Raw genomic sequence first — 24663 nt, 5'->3', positions numbered from 1 at the left:
TCTTTCCATTCTACTTACCCTTCTCCTCTTTTGCCAATGTTGGAGCAGTCAGTCACAGGACTTGCGTCTTTTCAGAGTCTCAATTTTCTTCACAGACACATAACCGCCAGCGTGTCGGCGAATGTTCAACACACGTATTCCTACACGCCACGGAGGGTTGAAGGAGAAAAGCGACTTTGGCCTGTCCTTTATAGAGGAGGCAAGGCGAGGGTCACGTCGGGCACGGTACGCGATTCGCATGGTAACGCGCGGCTTCTCGGCCCCGTCGGTTAGCTTGACAACTTACTTAGGTACAATTCCTTGTTCCTCGAGGTGTCGGACCATTTTTTATCCCCGCCCAGGGTCAATTTCTCAAACGTGAATCCCCCACATGCGTTGCGCCTATGTATTTTTGTATGTATACATACCCATACATATGTACGAAACACCGGTTACATGCCCGCCGTTGCGGGGTTCGCAACACGCTCGATAGGAAATTGAATTATACCATTCCGTCTTTAAACGTATTTGAAACGTGTTTAGGTACCGCGGACATAGCCGGGATACGGTCAATTAAGAATCCGCTCACCGTAGGTACATCTTCGGATTCAAGAACAAGAGGATAATCGTTAGACGGAACTGAGTAGTGCTGGTTGTTGGCTATTAATTAACGTGCACACCCCACATCACCGTCGGCATGTATCACTTTATTATTTACTCGGTTTACCCGAGGTCCGTCGGACTCGGGATCCGCGATTAGACTGCTCGCTACGGCCCTGGCAAAATTCGGCCCTACCTTCCCCCACCACTGCTATTCATCATTCATCCGGGTTATAATCTCGTGTTGATCAACAGTGCTCAACGGGTAGTCAAACACTACAGCCGTTGACGTACTATTACTTTCGCACCCTTTGTCGTTTTCACCGTATGAGGGTAAAAAAATTAATTAATCTCATATAACAGTTGATGTTTCGGCCGGGTTTGTAATTTCCGATTAAGGCTTGCGTTCATACCGTAAACGTGCCTACCGTGTGCTCGTGTATACACATATTATTATATAATGTTGTGTAGCACCAGTAATATTATAATGGCTCCAAGCTATCGATTCGCACGGGATTTAATAATATCGGATGGCGCCAATGCAGCGGTCTCCGTCTTCTTAGCATTATTATGTATACATGAGCATGTGCGGGTGACTAAGTACATAGCAAGGTACATGATATGACGAGGTGCATTTCGTGGAGGTCTTCCGCTGCTCGAGCAGCCCTCTGAAGTTTTCGTTCCGCATAAGCTCGGCAGCTGTATTGCAAGGAGGTACATCACTACGGGATGAAGAACGAGCCATTTTCGTCATTGATGAAATTTCGGCAGAAAAGGAAGGAACAAATAATACGTACACCGAAATTGAATAAAACTGTTAGATCCTGCGTCGTTGTTTCAAAGAACAAAATAAACGAAAATTTTGAACGAAAGGTCCAGCAGTGATTTATCCTGATCATACCTCTTAGCATTTGGAGGGTTAAAATATATCATCGAGTAGACTGAGCCAGGTGAAAATCCCTCGAAGCAACGTCCGCGAAACTGAATTGGGGTTGGGCTGTGTTTGGTATAAATTTTGTCCCTCCTATCAAATTTCGAATATATATATATGCCTGTAGCATAAAGTGTGAAGTTTCCTAATCATCGTAGTAGTAGGTATATACGTTTACAAATTGTTAATAACATCGAGGGCCAGGAGAGAACGGCTGATTGTGAGTTTGCCTCAGAGAAATTATGGTTAAAGTTATATGTTAGTACGGTACTGAACCCAAGGCATATTATACTCACTGAACAGAAGATAGGAAGAGTCTGGAACCATTAAGCAAACCGCTCTCCTTCCTCGGAGGTTGGGAGGGTGATGCGCGGGCTATTCGCTCCACCGTGAAGATGTCGATACTGCACGAATTCTTTTCCAGCTCCTATATCCTCCTCTTTTTATACTCTCTGCTTCTTTATCTTTCTATATTTCTACACGTATATATATAGGCATTTTTTTCGTCGTTTCCTCACTCGTTTCTTCTCTATATACCATAGTAGTGTATACACGACGCTTCTACCTCGAAAACATACCAGAGTATTCATCTATGTGGATCAGATCTGGCAACGGGCAGAGAATCGATTCAGCAGAGTGATAAAGTGACTTGAAAATCACTAATCTAAAGGAGAAAACTTGGCTTCCGGAGTAAAATCGGCAGTGAATGACTCTGGTTGACACAGTCCGAGTAAAAGTAAATTTCATTCGCTAGTGCATTTTATGACTAATCGTAAATAAATGATTTCAACTCTCTGCAGCGTACAGAAATGCGTTGAAAAGTTTTCCAAAGGAAGCCGTTCGTTCCTTCAGTCTTCTCTGTTCTGTAATTATTTGACTATTATCGTTCTATTCTACTTGTTCTGCGATACTTTCCACGGGTTGCGTTATTTCCATACCCGTAACTCGTACGTGCATATGTAAATTGAAACTTGCACAGCAACACAGAGACTCTATAGCTATGCAGAAAAAGAGAATGAGAGTGAGATACCGACTAATTCCACCATCAGCTAGCGTAAAGGCTAAAAGTAAAGTGATTTCCGAAGAAAGAAGACGTTGCAGCCGGCTTGTGCTAATCTTCTTGCAAGGCTTGCACTTTTCGAAACATAATTGATAAACAAAATGCGAAAATAATAAATGATAAAATCTGGTATTTGTGAGAGGAATTTAAAAAATTCACGGACGATATACCGGCATCATCGTCATCTTGACGTCGACCTCGAAATTCGTATCTACCGTAAATCGACCCTAGCGCTTATGCCCGTAATTCCCTGCAAGGAGGGCAAAGACGTGGAATTTGCACACGCACAAGAGCGGTAGGCGAGGAGGAATATCGGGGGTCCGCCGACATTATATCATCCACGGTAGATCAATCAAGAGTGTGGTTATCGAAAATTCCGGAAGTTAATACCGGGGAGCAGTTAACGACGTCGCTAATAGTCGCTCGATTCGAGGGTAGACGACGACGTGCATCTACCTATAGGAGAGAATTTTCCAACGAGGCGTGAACGACGCTCGGCACATCAGCTTCCCTCGTCTCCGTTCAGTAGCGCGATGATAACCGAGCTTCGCTTTGTGTACCTCAACAAGTCCCTAAACGATTTGAGATTAAAATCGAACGGCGAATATGCCTGTCGTGACGACGCGACACCCTCCAAGGTGTAATGTTATACAAAAATCGGGTCGATCAGATTCGAGGTGGCAATTATTATTGGCTCAACTATCAGACGGGATACGATAGAAAAGAGGAAATCCGTCATTTCGATCCGCAAACATGGCGACGTCGCTGCGGAGACGAGATAAATTCAACCGGATGTAACGGTTGAGTGATTTATTCAAAATCGACGGTAAATGTTGTTTTCGATCATGCCACTGCCGGGAAGCATAGCGATGCTTGAATCTTTGAAAATTTAAATCCTGGTCAATAGAGCAAGTGGGTCAAAGTTCTGAGGTGGGCTACGGATCGAACTAAGGCGGCCATTACGTGACGTTCGGTTTTATGCTACGACTTCGCGCGCTTGATTCATATCGCTGTTTCTGTTACATATTCGTCGATAATATCAATTGCGGTGAGGAAAAATAGATGTGTATTGGATAAATTGGAAAGATGCAGTATTATGTACGAAACAGTTTACATCGCATTATCTGCAGGATCGTTGAGAAAATGCGACAGAGAAAGGCACCGACGCGAATGAAATTGCGGAGTTGGTGACGCGTGGAAAATCCAGAAAGCCGTTGCAGGTTGTGCTTATATAGACATATGTACATACACATTTATCAACGGCGGAAGATAATTGTCCGTTTTCGATTATCCCCGGTCGGATGATAGCGAGGGTACGGAAGGGGTTGCCGGGCGGTAATCCGGCTTAGGAATTGCGTAAAATATCATATAGCGGATATTCTGAAGGCACACATGTGCGTTTTGCGGTGAACAAGGATTTTCTCATGAATCAATAACATATGACTGGCCGATTTTTTGCTTCAAAACCGCGTGATCACGTGACGATAAATGGCCAGGGGTTGTTGCCGGTTGTCCCTGTAGAAGCTCGCCGCTTTTCCTTCTCTCCCTGCCCGAACGGAACCTAGGCCGGTTTCATCTGGGTTTTGTTTATTTTCCGCGTGGCGATTGGGAGATAACAAAAATCTCTCCATCCGCTGCGCTTTGTACAGGTCCCGACGAGGATTGCGAGCATCCCTAAGGGTTACACCTTTCCGAGAATGGGAGTTTAAGTAATTGAAAGACCTGCAGCGGCGCGTAGTAGACCATCAAATTCTATGCTCTAAAACTGTAGCAGTTTAGGCTTAAGGAGGGTCGTTTTATAGAGCAGCTTTGCGAATTGATTCGGATGTAGGTTGGTCGATGGAAATAGCTTCGGTTTGCCATTTTACCTGGAGATATCTTCAGTCTGCTTCGCTTCGTCTCGATGTAGGAACCGAAATAAGGAAAAACACTTCGACTCAAATAAGTGTATAATGGGATAAAAAGAAAAGGGTTCTAAACATTTACTCCGGCTTTACAGAACATTTCGTCTGCTGTACAAATTTTCGAATGTGCACAATATCCGTGAAAAATACTCGGAGTGCTTTTTGTTTACTTATTTTTGTTTAATCTTTAGAAGAAGTCTGCTGACGTTTTCAGAAAAGCCACGAATCTGACTCGTCATTCGAGAAGCGAAAGAGGGAAATCTTTGTCCTTACAATGTCACCTAACTCTGAGGAAGTTATGGGTTATTCGGGAAACATTTTAATTTGTAACTACGTAGACGTTACATCTATATTTGCAAACGTACAATATTTGTCGAATAATTAATTAATTACAATCACAGACGGACTTATTTCACTAATTACTATACGTACAAGGGGGATGAGTGCCTAAGCAAACTCTAACTTTCGAGGAAGAATAGATATACGCCTGCCTCGTTTGTGTTGATGTTTGCCTTTACATTTCGCGTGCCTTCCTTGTTCTCTTTTTGAATATATTTTTCTTGCAAGCATCTTGCAAAACCAACAACGAGAGACACTGAATGAATAAGTAACAACACAAAACCTCCATTTCGAGTAATAACTAGAGGTTCGTTTAAACAGTGCGGTCGTACTGATAACACATTTAATTAATATTTCACTTTAAGCATTTTATGGAGATTGAAAGAATGAAGGGGTGCCTCAGAGCTTAATTATCGAAACCTTTGCCACATTATACAACGTTGTTGTTTTGTTTGAGAAAACGTAACCAATTTCCAATCAAAAATTTATGCGGTCTTCGAAGCAATCGCGAAATCATTTACGAAATGGACGATTATGTAACGGACGGCTGTGTTACAGCACCAAGAAGTATCAAACAATTCCGAAGACTGAAGGTTTCGTAGGTAGACGAACATTCCGAGTGCACATGAAAAATTGACACATGATTTTTGGCAAAGTCCCAAGTTAATTTGCATCACTGACGAGAACCAGCTGGAGGTTTATTTCGCAGGTCAAAAGGGGACAAAATGATTAGCAATTTTTATCATGAAAGCTGGCTGATACCCCTTCTGGTATCTGGTGACCGTTCGTCCGTAGGGTCCGAGAAGAGAACCGGAGTGCTTTTCATTGTTTACGAGATGCGTGGTTGGCGCAGGGTGATGAGGAGGATAGGGAAGGGTAGGAATGAGGAGGGAAGGAAGGGCGAGCACCGGATTATCCAAAAGTCAAGTCTGCTCGTATTTTCAAGAGCGGGGCATTTGGCGTCTATCGCACCGCGGCCCATGGTCTATTTATACGATCATGGGTCCATGACGGTATCAATGACGCGGTTATACGTATACAACCCGCAGCCCGAGTAACACTTAAGCCGTATAGAATTTCGGGTCCCCGAGCATAATGGCTTTATCGAATTTTCATACATCACATAGAGGCCTCCTCGCTTTCCGTTTGCCTCCTTGGACCTCTCGAACTTGATGGATAACACGCGCCACTCCGGACTTAAGTACAAGGAAGGAAAGACTCGAGGAACTGCATGCGGCAACGGGCCAGGGCCGCACTTTTCTCTCTCCTCTTTAAAAACTTTTTCAACACCTGCTTTCCCCCGTACACATACAGACCTGTGCTTGGTACCTTCGTACGTCGAATATACATAGTGCTTTGCACAGCTGCGTGAGCGAATGGACGTCTGGGATGACGTGACACGCCGTTGGGAATAATGGCTTCGATGCTGCGCGATGCCGGGGTGATGCGTTGAACGTATTTTGTTTGTTTGTTTTTTTTTTTTTTATTTTATATTTTTTTAATTTTTGTTTTACCCATGGTGTGCTTTTTGTTTCCTACATTTTTTTAAACTTCACCCAACAACCAAGTCGAGATGTCGACTCGACGCTAATTTCCAAATAATCGAACATGAGTTTCGAGTGTTGGTCCGACACAAATTGACCCAGTTTCCGAACAGCTTTACATCTAATTTGCGAAGCCAAGTAGACGGGTGTGGTATAAACGTTACGAAACGTCTCGGTCTCCTTCGCAAGGGAGAATCTGTCTTTCTGTATAAACGTTAATTAGTTTTATTTAATTAACCCACGGTGGCTCTTGTTCGTACAATAATTGCTAAAACACATTCTCGAAAAAGTTTCAAACTCAAACACGCCTGCTCGGGGCTTGAATTATTTCGTAAATAAACGTCAACTTGTTGTATATAATGTCAACGATTTCTGCTGAACTTGATTCATTATTCAGCGATTGAATACAGAAGGGTGTTTTATTTTTTTTTTTTTTTTATTATTTCATCCATTTAATTTTTTTCGTCACTACCGAACAAAAGAGTAAATTAACCGAAACGAACAGCTTATGACATTTTTTGTTCATGATTTTTCCCCTCGCTGGGCGTATAAAGGGTCTGATATTGGACACGTGCGCTTTCACAGTGGAAAAAACGTTTCCAATGGACTTCCAGTATCAGGTGGTAAAAGTAGACGCACAATTTCGAAGAAACGAAGAACCGAGCGCGAAATCTCAGAATATTCCGGTTTTTTTTTTTTCTATATCATGATGATTTTTCATAAATTTTTCGTGATTCGTTTTTACACTCGCCTTTCCCCGATACCCATAGGAATTGTTTAATCCGGCAAAACAGTTACGATTATGGAATAAACTAAGCCACTTTCAAGCGGTGTATCTAACTTCGGAATTAAGAAACAAACATTCTTTTCCTTGATTCCCTTATTTTTTTTTTTTTTTGTTTTACATTCCGTTATTTTTGTTTTCCCCTCTCATCTTCGATACCCAATACATACAGACATACATGCATATCCGCATCTTCCGTTTTTCCCTTTCACCCTCTCTCTGTTTTTACCCGCAAGATATTAGCATTAACCCAACAACCGGTTGGCCGAGGAAATCCGAATCGTGGCAAAATGCGGGAGAGCGCAGAACACCGGCGGCAGTAGGAGTGTGGCAGGTGTGCGAAATAGGTTCGCGAACGAAGTTTGCCCCGAATAAATTCTAGCGCGTTCTCCTCTACCCCCCAAATTTTCCTCGACCCCTTTACTTTCTTCTCATCCCTTCGTTCCTCCTCGACCCTTCGCTTCAACCTATCGCCGCGTCACGTATCTTCTATAATTCTTCCGTTGATGATCCGTGGAGAATGCTGTACACAGGCTGCATTGGTGTCGAAATAACGGTAGGCGGGTGCACACCCTATAAGGGTTTTCCATTCGATCACGGTTGTAAGGTTGTCTATGCCACAATTTCGGGAGATCATTTGGCAGAAAATACCGTACTTTTCATTCATTTTATCGCGAGACTGGATCGTGTCGAGTATTTGTCAAATTATTCTGTTCGAAAGTTACGAGAGTATCGTGAAAAATACGAGAATAGGGAATAATGGAATTGTTGAGGAAAACTTTGATGTTGCTGCTTCGTTTCAAGTTGCTTAAAAATCGATGAAAATCTGGTAGATTCGTTCGATTTCAGTTTACAATGCCTCATTTTATTGAAGAAAGTATATAATTTGAAAAACTCACCGAATCATTGGTTTTTCTTATGTTTTTTTTTTCCATCACGGTATCATTAGTATCGTAAACTATTCAATTTTGTAACACTTGAATGCTAAATTGACTACTGGAAATGAAAAAGAATAAGCCACCGTAGAGCGAAATCGAAATTTTAGTATTCTTAAGCAGATCTTTGCAGCTTACGAACATGATGATTTAATAAACACCAAATCGCGTGACTAATGCCAAAAGGGCGTATTATTTTTTTGATAATAATTTCTAATTTATTCCTTACTCAATAATATGCAATTTTTATTCAAAATTTTGAAAAATCTTGATTTTTTTTATACGCCCTTTTGGCTTTAGGCCGGCAATTTCCTAAAGCCAAAAGGGCGTATATCTTGAGATACGCCCTTTTGGCGTTAGTACATCGAAAAATTTTTTTTTGCAGATCTTTACGTTTCGAGTGATTTTAAGTCGAATGGCAAAAAAAAATTTTTTTATACGCCCTTTTGGCATGGATCCCTATCTAACTGCTGTAGTACGCCCTTTTGGCATTAGTCACGCGAAATGCACACGAAAATCTCGTAATAGAATTGATAAAAACTGTCAAACTTTGGTCAACCAGCATCCTTAATGTTAAACGCGGTGTAACAGAAAAATTGTTGGATAAAAAGAAAAAAAAAAAAAAATAAATCAATAAACGAAATATGGAAATTTTTCATGCCCACGATCATTTCAGTGTAAAGTTTTGTGACGTTCATATTTTTTCAAAATTCGTCGGAACGAACAAACCGACTTTTTTCTAAAACACCGTTTTCCGATACTAGAAGCCCTGAAAACGCGAGATTCGACGAAATGAATACAAGTCATTTTCGATTAAAACCAGTACATTCCTTGCAAAATTACGTATTCTTCGTACAGTGAAGATGGCTGAAAAATTGGCGGTTGCTTTCACCGTTACCTTCAGCTTTCATGCGTTACTTCGACGACATTCAAGGGATGATGATGACGATAACGACCATGCCAGAACGATCCTTTCAGGATAAGAATATAATGCACCCACTTGTGTAAGCGTTTGAATACTATTATATTTTCCGGGAATATTATCCGCATTCCGCATCACGGTGCATTTCAGGATTGAAATTAAAAACGCTACGCGTACTTCAGATGAACGTTTACACCCTCGAAAAAATCCACGCCAATATCATCCCAACAGAAAGGCAATTACACGAGTTTGTATCAGAATGCTAAATTTCAAGCTAAAACGTTTGGCGTTTAACTCTAGTGGCTTTTCGTTATTATACTGTCAAAATTACATGCATTTAGGGAAAATCACCGTGCACGTTATACATAGAAAATTACAAATTCACCGAACCATATGTACATGAAATTCCCCCGCATTGTTTGTCGACATTATACAAACTTTGCTTTTGACCGTTGCAATTTTCCCACCCGAATGACATACACCCACCTATACAGGATGCTGATTATTATTAAACAGGCGAATCCTGCGGCCTCCGACGGTACAACCTTTGACCGTTGACAAGCATTCGATATACGTTCGTGTGTGCAGATGCTGGGCACAAACGGAGGCGTGTTCACGGGGCAGATATCGGCTCGCGATTAATTCACGACCCAGAATTATTGATCCTCCGTATACATATATATATATCTGGCTCGCCGCCGCGTGCAAATTGAGCCGCTATTTGAATTTTTATTTTTCCCTTTTATTTATTTCTACAACTGTAGCGTGGATTTTTCACCGGTTCCCTCGTATCGGTTCGGAGTTTGCGTTAATACGTATATGTGCATATGTCACCTTGTACGTTATTCTGTGTAATCAAGAAGATTATTCACGTTCGATATAATTGTTAATGTTATTAATATTATTATGATTGGTAGTGTTATTGTCATTATTTACTGTTATTTATACGAGACGAGGAAACTCTGTGAAAATTTAATACTTTTCATCTGTACGGCTGCGCTGCTGTTTCAAAACAGTTCGATATTCCAGTTTTCTTCTTATTTTCTTTTTCAAACGAGTCGTATACGAAATTAACAGCGATCTTCGTTAATGCGGAATATATTTTCTAGAATTATTTGTAAAAACTAGAAAAAATTAAACATTCAATGTCGACAACGAGGGCCCGAAATACTTTTACAAAGAATTACTCTCTGAATTCAAATCAGTCAAAATTCACTGATTCTCGTTTAAAAGTATACGATCGAAAAAAATCAGTGCATAAACACCCGACGATTCAGTGAATTTTCACTGACTTTTCACTGATATTGCACTGATTTTTTTTAGCTACATAATTTCAACTGAATCATATTTAGAGTGTATAAGCGTTTTTGAAATGTCGCGCATTTACATATATATATACCATACGAATGAACCCCCAGAGACGGGGATGAAAGTTATATAATCTTTGATAGCGGTAATCCGTTGAAAAAAAAATAAATAAATAAATATCAACCGAAAAAAAAAGTAAGGACGAAAATGAAAACAAAAAAAAACGAAAAAACCGAAGCCACTCTTCGTGAACTGGTTTTATTCGGCCTCGGTTTTTCAGTCGGTGGGTGTATTCGGTGGAAATGAACTCGACTCGAGATTCGACTCGACGAAAAGTTTGCAGAGAGTCGGGTGGCTGTAGATGTCAGCTAATTAAACCCGTCCGGTGTGTATAACGCCGCTTTCCTCCCAAACATCCGGAATTTCCGCAGCTTATACGCCGGTGGGAGGATCGGCGCGTAAAAGGTATCGGTACCTTTCTTTTTACACATCATTTTATTTTTTATTCTAATTCGCGAGTTTCAGGCTAAATAACTCGAGCGGAAAATAATGAAAAGGTAATAATTTTCAAAGAACTCGGACGTTTGATCGCTCGGTTTGGATATGGAAGTTTGTTTTTAAATGTGTAAAGCTGTTTATTGAACTTTTGGAAAGAGAAGAGATTAGGAAAAAAAAATAAAACGAAAAAAAAAAAAAAAAATTCATACTCATGGCGCAAAAGCACGAAAATAAATTTGCAATAAAAGATGTACGAATAAATATACACCACAAACGAGATGTAACATTGTGTCCTGAAACACGTGGCACATTCGGGAAAAAATATACCTATTGTAATGAAATTTTAATATTAAGCGAGCGTGCAGCGATAAAAAAAAAGTCGAGAGTTTTACGACCCGTACAAACATTCGACTCTGTTATCTGTCGCACGTGTGTACGAATGGCATAAAGAATAAAAACAAAAAAATAACATTTTATGCCGCCAATTTTCTGCAGCAGCAACAAGTCGCGTATATTACATGTGTATAATATACGCGTGAATAAGTTGTAACAATTGCGGGATTTCGCAAGAAACTTGATAAATTTTCAAGAAACATTCAAAACGATAGGAAAATAACTCGCAAATTTGAAACATCGACGTGGCGATTCGTTTAATTTCGTTTTATCTTCCTCGCGAGAATATGTGAAGAATTTCGAAAATTCGAAAGAATAATTTACACAGCTGTAGCTCGAAGATCCGACAGACGCGTTAAAATTAATGAAACTCGATTTAAACTATGCTCGATGGCGTAGGTATGCATGCATATTATAATAATAATCATTCAATAACAAAGTTCAGAAGCGGGCGGGGAAGCACGAGCAGTATTTTGCAGACACTCGCGTACGTCTGGGCGAGCAATTTAGCGGTGAATTTGAGCCGCGAGTCCTCTCTCTTCTCTTCAAATCTCATTGTCAACCTGCCGACTTATCTCCCCGGTTATCTTGAGAGAGAACCCGAACGGAACTGTTCAGCTGTCGTGCCTCAAGCAATGCGAGGCGTAAATCCTTCACTGCTGTGGACGAGTGACTTGTTCTCGACTGGGGCGAGTCAGGCGGTTTCGTACTTGCGGCACGGGGTTTGAGGACGATAAGCTCATTCTAATTACGAGACGACGGTCCATCGTCGCGTCGAGAAACCAAACCTGAGCAACTTGCGTGTAGAAATAGTACGTTGTACAACTGGTGCGCAAAATAGGTGATTCCCGCACGACTCGAAACACACATCAAGTTACTTCGCAAGAAAAGATACTTCGATTCAATTCCCGGACTAGTGCGAGAATATAATATTTTGCGCACTCGGTTTGAAAAAAAATTCATTACATCTTATTGACGTAACAGATTGTAATTTACGTCATTTCGGAGAATAACGAGAGTGGAATTTTTAAGTTCTTTTTTTTTTTTTACTTTTCTCCTCTTCTCTTCAAAGCTCGTGGTTTGTTTTCAAAATTACGTTATAGTCTCTTCGAAGGAATTTTCAATTCTTCGAAAGTTTTTCCTCTTGACAGAAAACTTTGCAGCTACCCGACGTGTACATGTTACTGAAACACGTAAGTGTATGTGAAACGTTTCTATACATAGATAAATCCGTCCACCACCACCTTATGCTGTGTTGCTCAAGACTCTATCTCTCTGTGTCTCTCTCTCTCTCTCTCTCTCTCTCTCTCTCTCTCTCTCTCTCTCTCTCTCTCTCTCTCTCTCTCTCTCTCTCTCTCTCTCTCTCTCTCTCTCTCTCTCTCTCTAGGTAATATTGACTAGGTAACAGCTTACGTACGCAGTTTGCAAAAGAGCAAGTAGCGAAAGCCACTTTCAACTTCTACGGAGAATTACATGCTCCCGAGGGAAAATCGCCTGGAGTGGGGGGATGAGGAATCAATTTCTTCGTAATATTTTGCAGAAGCGAGGATAAAACTGTGTCAGCAAACGGGAGAATCGCGTTGAAACGGAAATTTAACATCTATTATACATAAGTACGGAAAGTATCCAATTATGACAGAAAAGACGAAGAAACAAAATAAAAAAAAAAAAAACGCAAATCTCAGGCTTAGGTTTGAGTCTTGCAATTCCGTATCTCGAATTGGATTTTACACAGGGTCTAATCTGCAGAAAGGTGAAGTAAACATATACATGTGTATTTTTGGAAAATATGATAAACTGGCACGTTTGTAATTCAAACTTGCGACGGTTGTATTTTGGCAAATATTAACTTTCCCCTCTACTTTTCTCATTCGTATTCTTTGCTGGAGAGTAGAAAAAAAAATTATCATCATCAGCACCCTAATTTAGGTTCGTATTCGTATGCGCGGTGTACAGACAAATAATGTGCACAGGCATAAACTAAGTAAGGTGAGCCCTTAACAAGCATTTAAAATTTATCACCACTGTGACTGCAAACCGTGCATATACGTATACGTGTAAACGTAGGTATAAGAGAGATCGTGGATAATGAATGCGAGAGACAAAGTCGCACGGAAGAGAAGTGGAAAGAAGGTTGATAGCTTAGCTCAGCTTAGCAAATGTACATCGAAATACACACGTGCACGGTGAACTGTACCTGTGTCGGTTTTTACTTTTGTCTCTCTTTTTTCTGAACCGGGAAACTGTGGGGGATATAAAATGGAATTTGATGTGAAACTTTGCACGCTTGTACAGGGCGTTTGACCATAAGGTACAGTTCTCGTACTTTGTAAGTTACGTTCAAAGCCATATTGAATCTGTTTAATTAGTTTGCTACATTTATCAACGAAAGAAGACTTTAACATCAATTTACCGTGACGCCGATGTGGAATTATGTAAATAGTTTGGAGACATTATACTGTACAAGTGACCACGATCAAAATAAAAAATAACTAGACTTTCCGAGGTGCTACTCACTCCAAGTTTAGGATACAAGTGACTGCCAACTTTCAAAGACTTCCGAAGACTTCTAAAAGCTTCTAAAGACTTGCGATGACTTTCAAAAACTTTCAAAAACTTTCAAAGACTTCCAAAGACTTACGATGATTTCCAAACGCTTCCAAAGACTTACGATGACTTCTAAAGACTTCCGAAGACTCCCGAAGACTTCCAAAGACTTCCGAGGACTTCCGAGGAGTTCCGAAGACTTCCGAAGGCCTACGATGACTTTCAAAAACTTCTAAGACTTCCAAAGACTGCTCAAGACTTTGCGTACCAACGTACAAAGGACTTCTCCAGTTAATGGTTCCTCGAAATTTTCTATTCAGAGCTCTAAAATTAATCTTCATTTTGTACCCACCTACATATTTCCCAGTCTTGGTAAAGAATGAATAATGTCAAGAACTGTGCGAACACGGTAACCTGCTCAATTAGAAATTTCTCTTTATGTACAAATTGCAGTTCGCCTGTGTCAAGCCGATAGATAAAAAAACGAAAAATCGACCCAGGCCACGCGGAACGGCCTGTATTTGGATATAAATAATAGGTGGCCGGTGTTTCGGTAGTGTGACGTGACCGCGGTCCTTAATTCGTTACCTTTGACCTCTGCAGATCGGTCAATTCCCCACCACACACACAAGGATTCGGGGATGTGTTCATGCCTGTGCCGATGACCCGAATCGTATGTTAGTCTGTCCCTCGTCGATCCGTCGATCCGACGATCCGTCTGTCCAGCATCCGTCTCATCTCTGGCAGCTTCGGGAATAATAAAACAAGGCTTTTTCTAGCGGGGGCTTCCTTGCGGGATTGGTGGGATTTCAGTACGAAATGACACTCGACCAGAGGAGGAAAAACGTGACGCCCGAACCGATTCGAGACTCGTGTATACGCGTACGTGCGTGTGTGAGTATGTGTACTTATGTATGTATCGATATGGTACATAACTCTGCGGGGCCATGTACGCCGACGACGACGACTCATCCGACGGAAGATCCTCTCTTCGTGCAGACTGGACCACGACTACGTCAGAGCTACTGCGGAAATAATATCCCCCTTGTTGTACATATGTACAAGGTCCTCGGGTCCTTTTACCGGATAAATAAAAACACATATAAATATAGATACGTCGATGGATACATTCTTTGGCTATTTCGTATTTTTTACTTTTTTCTCCTGCTCTCGCATCGATTCAAGAAATAGGGCATCATGATCGTATACTTAAATCTGTTACGTATCATGGTGCGCAACTTTTGAATCTTTAGTTTTGGATCTGTCATTGGGCGAAATATGGAATTGGAATGCCTTATTGTTATCATTCATTTTTTATTTAAAAGAATTAATTTTCAATCCAATTTGTTTTCTTTCTAAATTCTTTCTGTAGGCACTCGTTTCTTTTTCTCTTCAAATCTGCTGCTGGTTCAGACCAGAATAAAAATCACCACGAATTCGATTACTGACGCCGTGGAGAGACGTAAAAAAAGCTACGCTCCGATTGGATTTCTTATGGTCTGCACTCGCAGACTGTGCTTTGTTTTTTTTTGTCTCTTTTGGTTCCACAGTTTAAAGCACGAAGGTATCAGAATTCACCGATATTGCACTGATAAAAAATACCGTTGTATTGACCAGTTTGGGGTGTGGCACGTTCTTTTTTTTATTTTTGATTACGTCACCATGATTTTCGTTACAGTAAATTTTTCCAGTTGCGAATTGGACCGTCGATCTAGTAACGCGAAGAACTTCTGCATTAACGATTAACAAAACGCTCCAGCGGTTTCTCGTTTTCCATGAGCGGTAGTAAAGTCAAGAGGAAATATTCGGTACAACGTGGAGAAAATTCGTTTGTCAATTAAAAAAATTCTACGTCGTGTAGTGACGGATTGATACCAGACAGGGTAGAATTGACATCAGTATAGTTCGATTGGGACGAAAATAAGAGGTTATTAATGAAAGTTCATCCTCATCCCCATTTTTCTCAACGCATAAATTTGATTTTTGTCGCGTAATTGACACTGAATTCAAATATCGGGATCCAGTAAAAGGGGGCAATCGTTCGTGCAACGTTTATTTACAACGATGCAGCAGTGCGGTAGCGTGACGTCAACGACAGAGCGATGAATAATTGTGCAGAACGAGAACTCGAGTCTTGTCAAAGTTCGCGCGTGCACAATGCACAGGGTGTACGTAGGTTGTAACAAACGAAGGGTGGGAACTGGCAAGGTGAATATCGAAACTTGGTTGCCGGTGAATAGGAGTAATTTTTTCACGAGAGTGACACAGGTAGAGTCTCTCCGATTCGCTCGTCAACTGTTTATACGTCGTTAGGGGTTTAACACTAACAACGAATGCGCGACGCTTAGGGAAGTTGCGGAAGGGTTGTTGAAAGTGACACAAAGCAAACAGACCCTCGAGTTTCGAGTTCCGCAACAATGGAGGTAAGTGATCGCGTGTGCCTGGCAATTATTGTATACCTACACAAGTGTGCGAGGCACATAACTCTTATACCGAGGAGGTATGGATACATATATGTACCTACTGCCTGCTCAATCGGAATCACGGATAACTCTGTGTGTGTTTCGTATGTATTTCTAGCTACGGATGTAGATGTGGATGTAGATGTAACTGTAGGGCAAACGTGTTGCTTCGCGGCTTGTCTGATTTAGGCGTTACTCCGCCTCCTTTCCCGCGAGTTTCCGCTTCCAGTTATCGCGCATTATAGGCTTGTTTTGTTACACGTCATTTTAAATCGTTGTGGAATTTATAGTGCGATATAATTCTGACTAATGGGGTAACGTTATACCGGCTCTGTTACCCTACTGTATAATTACTATTCGCCGAGTAACGTGGCTTGCTTTTGTACGAAATATTGGCCGAAGTTTAAATATATATATACACCTATATAATAAAAATCATTGATTGTTGCTAATATCGATGCTCAGGTTTTATGACAGTGATTTGTAAAACCGTGTGTCTAATACTTCAACTCGCTGTATACACTCGGCAATGTGTCACTTGAATCCACTCTCGACATCAGCTGAAATATGTATTCAAATTCATGTGACAAGTAATTTCCCTTGCGTCGAGTGATTTTTAAAACCAGGCCCCGAGTATCGCGGAGTCACTCGATGTCGGTTGAACTTACTCGAAAATTCAATCGAGTCGAATCTGAATTGAACTTAAGGGAAATCACAGAATCTCTTCAATTCACGCCGAGTTCCAAAGTCGACAGGTTGACGCGAAACCACAGAATGGTCAACCCCTTGATTCGAGGTGTGCGCAAAATTCTATCTTCACCGTAAACACCTGAAAGATAACAAATTGCCTTTGATCTGGTTTTAGGGTAGCTGCACCGTGCCGAGCTGCGTATCTCTTGGTGGACTTTGTAAACCGGATACACAGATGTACATATAGTACATTAGTATCAGTAGTAGATAAATTCCGCAAAATCTATGTGTATGTACGTGCGGTATATAATATAAACCCACTACCTATACGCAGGGTGAAAATTGTTTCGGATTATCTGATCCGGCTTCGCAAACCACCCCAGTTTCCGATACAAATTTCCGCCAGCCGGGTGGAGCAAGTCTACAGTCGAGTTTACATTTATAAAATTGAAAGCCGAAGCCTGAAAGAGCTTCTTACAAAAACAAGCGTTCCCTAATCCGATGATCGTGGCGACATAGAGAGACGCTGATGAAATACGGCACGGAAATCGAAAATTATACAAAAAAAAAAAAAAAGAAAAAAGTTATATAATACTCGGCCAATTTTTTTTTTTTTTTATCATGTTCTCGAACGATAAGGTGATACAGGTACGCACGTTTCTCCGAAATGCATTAAAATAATTGTCTCGACACTTTCCGCAAAATTTTCATCCCTGTGGAATGTTATTACATTCTGCAAGGGGTTGCTTTATGATTCGAATTTCGCGGTTTGGGGGATCCCCGGGTCGAAATGAATTTGATAATGTATGTGTACGAGAGAAAGCGAGAGAGAGAGAGAGAAAGAGAGAGAGAGGGGAGGGGGGGGGGGGTGAAGAAAGAGCGTGAGGGGCAAGGGAGAATTATCGCGATTGCGATAAATCCAAAGTTGATAATTTGATCCCCTGGAAGACCGGAGAGAGGGAAGAGAGTAAAAGATCGGGCGAGGCAGTTACCTGGTTAACCAGTAAGCGACTAAAAAGGAGCTCGTAAAATTCCCGGCTCGTAAAGTGATACGAAAAGTACTCCTGTATACGTAGGAATGGCTGATAAGTACGACGCGGGTCACCGCGGAATAATAACGGCCTAGTAGGCGGGTGTGCCCGAAACTGAACCCGAACCCAAGTTTCGAGCCTACCGCACGCCGCCCGGCAAAGCTACTCGTGGTATGAGACGAAAACATACGCGACGGGACGATATTGCACCCATGGGAAACTCGCCGGACATTTCCCCCTGAAATATTAAAGAGCACACGGACACGTGCCCGCCGCGTATGTACATATAAACATAAACATATATATATATATGTATGTATATACGTAGAGATATGTGCTTGTACCTGTCGGGGTATAACTTTACCCGAAAAACGGACTTCTGGGAGTTTACACTTCGATACACTATTAAACGAGGATACGAGGTGGTAACAAGTGAATATATACTGCGACTGACCCGGGAAAGAGTTTACCCTACAGCTACGCCATTGGGGAACAGATTTCGTTCGCGCTTTACGACGCTGCCGATACTTCCGAACCGAAAGTGTAGACGGATTTTTATTGTGCCAATGACCGGGAATATGCCAAAACTTGGTGAATTTCTGGTGTCGAAATTAGTCGACAGATCGAGGCCGACAAAGTCACGAGGTGGACGCGGTGCAGCGGCCATATTGTTTTCGTTTTTCCGCCGCACCTGCGATATTCGTAACGTTGCGACTGACAAACCGTCGTATTCTCCATTTCTTTTGTAGTTTTTTGTTTGCTCTAGATGAATACGTTTCTGGCACTTGCTACGGTGCAAGTTTCTCTTCCGTATAATTTCACCGCCGCCTCGTAGTCCCTTTTATTTTCACGTTCATACGTATGTATGCCACTGCGTATAGGCGTATTGTCGCGCAGATCATAAATTACGAATATACATATAACATGCATACATACTATACACGTATACGTGTGTATGAAATGTTGGGTTAAAAAACTCACATATAACGTTGAGATGGGCGTTGGCTCGGATCGCTTTTACAGTTCGCATGAAGGGGCCAACTTGGCACTGATATTCGCCATCGTCAGTTAGCGAGGCGTCGGTGATTCTCAGGTTATAAACACCCGCGTTCTGGTCCCCGACCATTCGGAATCGCGGATACCCAACGATCTGCCCATCTATGGTTGTGAAAGTGAAAAAAAAAAATAAATAAAAATTATACATACATACATAGTTATACAAAGCAACTTCTGAACTATCTCCGCACTCGTTTATGGAATATAAAAAGTCGGGGCCAATGCGGAAACTTCGCAATTTCGTTGAGCTGTTTGTTTGTTCGTTTTTTTTTTCGTTTCTCGTTATCTTTATACTTTTTTTTTTTTGTTTTTTACGATTAGGAATACAAGTATGTGTATATATGAAATCATTTTTTTCTTTTTGATTCGTTTTTGATTCGAATTGCAGTGAGCAAAAGACGTTTTGAATACTTTGTGCGTTGTATGTGGGGAGGATTTGAACGCTAGATATTAGGACGTTTTTTAAACGAGACACTCGGTGTACTGACCGGGCAAAATGACGTAGGCGAAGCCATCCTTGACCCATTGAACAATTCCGACTCTGTTTCCAACTTCACAGGGTATGGTGACTTCGCCACCCTCGAGTACCGAACTGTTCCTTGGTGCGACTCGGAAGTACTGCTGTGCTTCTCCTGTAACAAGCGAAATAAGTCAAATTAAAAACTCGCGCATTTGAATAATTTTTGTATATTTCCTTGTTTTTTCCGTGCAGTTTGACCTCTCCAAGCACTTTTTCACCCTTGGAAAAAAAAAAAGAAAAAAAAAAATTCACCGCCAGAGGCAACCGCTGTGATAAATACTAAAAATATTACATTACAAAGCGCAAATTTAATGGTGTGGGCGTGATTTGAAACAAGCTCAAAATTCATACATAGATCACAAAATTTATACCACAGGTATAATAGTTAGATGTATGGTATGAATTATTTTCCATGCGCACAGGCGATTAATTTTGAAAACTGAATTATTGTTGTATAAACAGGCGCATAGCTACATGGACGATTTATGAAATGTACTCTCTACTGATTAAGGGTGGCCATTATGTTGAGAATATATATCGCAGTCGTTGATTGTGATGCTGTAATAATTTTTTTGAAAAAAAAGAAGCTACAAATTTCCATATTGCGATAATAACACCGATTGAAAAAATGGCAACGCGTTAACTCCGGCATGATAACTCTGATAATTGGCGGATCAAATGAACTATAACTAAAAAAACGGCACGAGAGAATCGATGTAACTATGTCATGGGTATCGTAAATTTTCATTACGGTTATTCCAATTCGGTTATAATATACGTTACGTACGTGTACGTACTTTCTACTCGTTTTTTGATTCCCGTGACACGGAAACGGTGAATAAAATTGACGAGAATCAGAGTCGGTGTTTCTGTCGCGATATATGAAAACAACAACAACAACAACAACAACAATAACTACACCGGGGAGGGGGGATGAAGATCGAAGCCAGGGGATTTGTCCCATGGAGACACAAGGCTCGTTCCGTCATCGTGCTGCAATAATACGGGGTCGCTGCGGTTTGAAACAAGGGGAAATAACGCGATTCGAGATAGCGGGTGAAAGCACGCGTGTACAGCGAGGGGTGGAAGGGTGGGAGGGAGCAACTCTCGACCTTTTTCGACCCTGTTTCAAAACCCGGCCGCATAAACTGGTATATTGTACATACTCCCATGACCCATCCGTTAATTATTATTTTGACGCAACGACACAAAACGCGTTGTTATCAACGTACCACCGTGCGTTGTACGAGTAAATGCATATACGCGGGAAAAGCGAATAGCCGTTATTCGATTTTCGAATATATATCGCGTGCGCAACGTTTCTCTCCCTGTTCGATTGATCAAGGGTATACTTTGGCGTCTGTATAGCCGTGGCGGTGGATAAACTTTTAAAAAATGAGAAAAATCTCACCGGAATTTAAGCGTAGCGTATTTTCTTTTTTTCCTTTCTTTCCACCCTTTGCCACCCCCCCCCCCCATCCTCCCCGCCTCCCTCACTCTCTGCGTCTGTATGTTTTTTCCCCTCTCCGCCGTCGAGATAGAAAAAAGGCGAAAACTGTTTCGCACTGAAGGCTGGAATTGGCATCTCCGACTCGTAAGCCCTCCGGGGATTTGGAGTAGGTATAGCTCGCGTGGTACAAAGTGGAGTCGTCGCCATCGTTCGTCGCTATCTATACAAGAGAGAAAAGCAAGTCTTCTCCTCTTTGCCGTAACAACGTTTCCAGCGAATAGGGATCATCGTTTTTTTTTTAAACCTGATTTTCCGAATTACAGTGACGATTTTGCAAAGGCGATTCGTAACGAAATGAGCTCTCCGATATCCAGTCAGGGTTTTACCGATAACGCCGTATCACTTCAATTATCAACGGCATTTCACCGATTGCGGTATTCGCTATACGAGACGGATTTTTTTTTTTTTCTTCTTCAAACATTGCAACGCGTGTCATCGGCTTTTGATCCAATTATCAGAGAGCGCGGTACACCTTCGGTGCATAACGCGGAGGCGGTTGGTTTAATAATAGGAACAAACTTGGGGACGAATGATATTCAGAACCTGAAAATCAAAATTTTTCCAAGGGAAATAGAATAAGTTTGATCGAATGTAACAGCATCCTTGTTACGTTACAGGTAAAAATAAGTCGGAGTAAATTCGAATAACAGATTCGATCGAGCTAAGATTGTATCAGTTAATAATTTATCCTGTTCATCGTCAAGTTTATTACAGCACAGGATTGCAGGATACGTTTTAAACGTGATAGGATTACGAAAAATTGTAAAACAAGTCTGCGCCGCTGATCAGAGGAGATGAGAAAAAATCACAGCACGAACAGGCTGTAAAAAATTTTTTAACACTCAAATTTAATACGTTTTCAACGAATACCGTTAATACTATTACCTCAAAATTTTTCTTTCATCATTTTTCAACGATAACTATTGATATTTGTATCTTTATCGACAACGCCGTTTTACTAACTTAAAACTTTTACTCTCATCGTCGGTGGTAATTTTTTCTTTCACATTACAAAACCGGAGAGATGGAAAAAAAAAATAAAATTAACCGTGTAATATCTTCGCGGCGATGTACGATTACATTACGCGGATATTTTGACGCACGTGGATACCTGTCACGAATCTCTCGAGGGTTTTTTCGTTGGGGGGTGAAATTTTCTGCAGACGTATATATGCACGTGAGTATGATTCACGATGAAATATATTACAATCTCGTTCTGAACAATAGATTTTGGTAACAGAGAGTGTTGGACCGGGTTCAGCGACGCGGGAAGTTGGACGAGAGATGAGAGAGAGAGAGAAAGAGAGAGAGAGAGAAAGAGAGAGAGAGAGAGAGAGAAGAGGGATCGTTTAAAGCCTTGACGGTTTTAAAAAGCTTAAAATTTATCGCCATAACGCCACGCTGAACGCCGTATAATAAATTGCAATGAAACTTAGGTACAGCTTTACCGAGTTCCTTCTTTTATCACGTCCGTCTTTTGTTGATGTTGGTGTTTGTGTTGCGCACCCGAAATCGCGGTACAGGGGCAGGAGGGATTCGAAGGAAGAACGCGAAAGGCACGAAGAAGAGGAAAACGGAACGGGGATGAAACAAACTGAGAAGAGCAGAGAATGAGGAAGACCAAAGAGATAAAGTGACGTGTGAGAAGTACTGACGGCAAAAAGGAAGAGAGGAAATGAAACAAAAATAAAACATTTAGACAGGAAAATCCCAACGGGTCACGTCTTATCCACGTTCGCTGTAACACGCCTATTATTTATTTATGTATCAAACGTATACATATTATACGGTGCTCAAGATGTGGCATTATTCAAACGCTGGAGGTGTTTCTGTCTTTTTTTTTATTCGCATCTCACTGATTTCGCAAGACTGTATATAATTGTTGAGAAATTGAATGAAAGAATTATACGGGAAATTGTATCGCGAATGGAAATTTAACAAAGATTTTAAACTTTGCAGTGAGTCTTTTTGTCGATTACTTAAAAGGCTTGTTTTTTTTTTTTTTAATTTTTTTTTATTTTTTCTCACTTCAGCGTTTCGAAACGAAAATTGTCTACAATATACTAGAATTAAATTAAGAAATTTTACAATTTGGTAGAATTGACGGTTTATATCCGTTACGATCGAAACGCAATTTTCTCCCCCAAAAGTTTCGTTACATATGACGCGTGTGTTCCATACAATGCATATAATACATGCATACCTATATATTCTGTACAATATTTTTTTTAACTCCGTACCTTTGGATAAACGTTGAAAAAAATTAAATTCTGTTTTTCTGTGGTATTGATCTTTTTCATATATAGGTATATTTCGCTGTCGCCTGTTTTTTGTATTAAGAAGGGTCGTCGGATGGTTACGGGTGTATATTTTCGAAGTCGCGTAACATTTCCCGCCACAATATTCACGGTACTTTTACCTCGACCACGTTTTGCAAATATACATTTATGAACACGGTATTGAGCATAGGATACAAATACTATGACCCGTCCACTGTAAAATGCACAAAATATGTCTTATCCTTACGGCTAACTTGTTTTCAATCCGAAACAAAACGCGACTTCGATTCTGTACGAATTACGTGACAATGACTCGCGATGCACCTGAGATGCGAAAATGCAATGCATTGTCACGTAATTCGTAGAGAATCGACGTCGCATTTTGTTTCGGACTTAAAACAAGTTAGCCGTAAGATTAAGGCATTCGTGCATATCACCGTACACACACGGAAATTGATTCTGCCACGGTTAATTTTTTTCCCCAGAAAGTTACGTTGGCAATGAATTTCAACTGGAAAATTTCAGCCGGTAATTGCACCGCTCCGACGGAAAACGGTTAACCAATTACCCTATGTGTACGCACATACAACCCCGAGAGCAGATAGTTCTCTTACCGACGTAGGTAAAAATACTACAGCGTAAAACGGAAAGAACTGGAAAGTTCCTAGCGGATTTCGCACGACATTTTCAAACTCTCCTCAATGCCGTCGCATGTACAGAGCGGGTTTTAAGTATCTTCCTCCGCACGTACCGGCATGTGTACAATGCAAAGCATGATCGTACACCAAATGTAGATATACATACCTATATACATATATATGTATACACACACATATTATAATAATCGCGTAGCGATTCTCCGACCATTAAATCGGATTTCTGCCTTCACCCTCAAAGCTCCGCGGAATCAAGAATAAGGTTAGAGCAAAGGAGACGAGGAGGCGAAAAAAAAAGAACACAAGAAAAGTAAGTGAATAAAAAAAAAAAAAAAGGACAAAATGAAGAAGAGAAAAAAATGCCTCTCAGCCGATTCGTCTTTTTCTTCGGAAGCCCGCGTGAGCTGCTCGGAGTTGGAAGGAGGCTGAGCTTTTGCTCGCCACGAAGTAGATTAAGTAGGTATAGACGGTTACGTACACGACCGTTTATACCGTTTAACGCGCACGTGTATATAAATATATATGTATACATATACATGTATATACCATATATATATATATGCGTATATATAATACATGATCCTTATTCCAGAATCCTCTTATCGCTTCGTTCATTCGGTTTTTATCCGTTTATCCCAACGTATCGATGTCTCGCTGTATATCTCAATTCAATTCACTTTTCGCGTCAACGTCTTGTACGCAGGTTGAATTACGT

General features: G+C 40.9%; 1 protein-coding gene across 6 annotated transcripts in view; it reads right to left on the bottom strand.

Moving 5' to 3' along the window:
- LOC124304837 (nephrin) overlaps positions 1 to 24663 on the bottom strand; it is a 196336-nt gene that overhangs the window by 34915 nt on the left and 136758 nt on the right. For all 6 annotated transcript variants that reach the window (XM_046763530.1, XM_046763528.1, XM_046763529.1 and 3 more), the window contains exons 2-3: positions 19472 to 19615; positions 18909 to 19085 (exon numbers count right to left, since the gene is read on the bottom strand). In XM_046763530.1, coding sequence (XP_046619486.1) covers positions 18909 to 19085; positions 19472 to 19615 — 321 coding nt within the window. The remainder of the gene's footprint in view (positions 1 to 18908; positions 19086 to 19471; positions 19616 to 24663) is intronic.

The sequence above is a fragment of the Neodiprion virginianus genome, chromosome 5 (assembly GCF_021901495.1).
Source record: "Neodiprion virginianus isolate iyNeoVirg1 chromosome 5, iyNeoVirg1.1, whole genome shotgun sequence".
In the NCBI taxonomy this organism is placed as follows: domain Eukaryota; kingdom Metazoa; phylum Arthropoda; class Insecta; order Hymenoptera; family Diprionidae; genus Neodiprion; species Neodiprion virginianus.
Note: the sequence above shows the minus strand (reverse complement) of the source record. Positions and strands in the feature narration are given on the sequence as shown.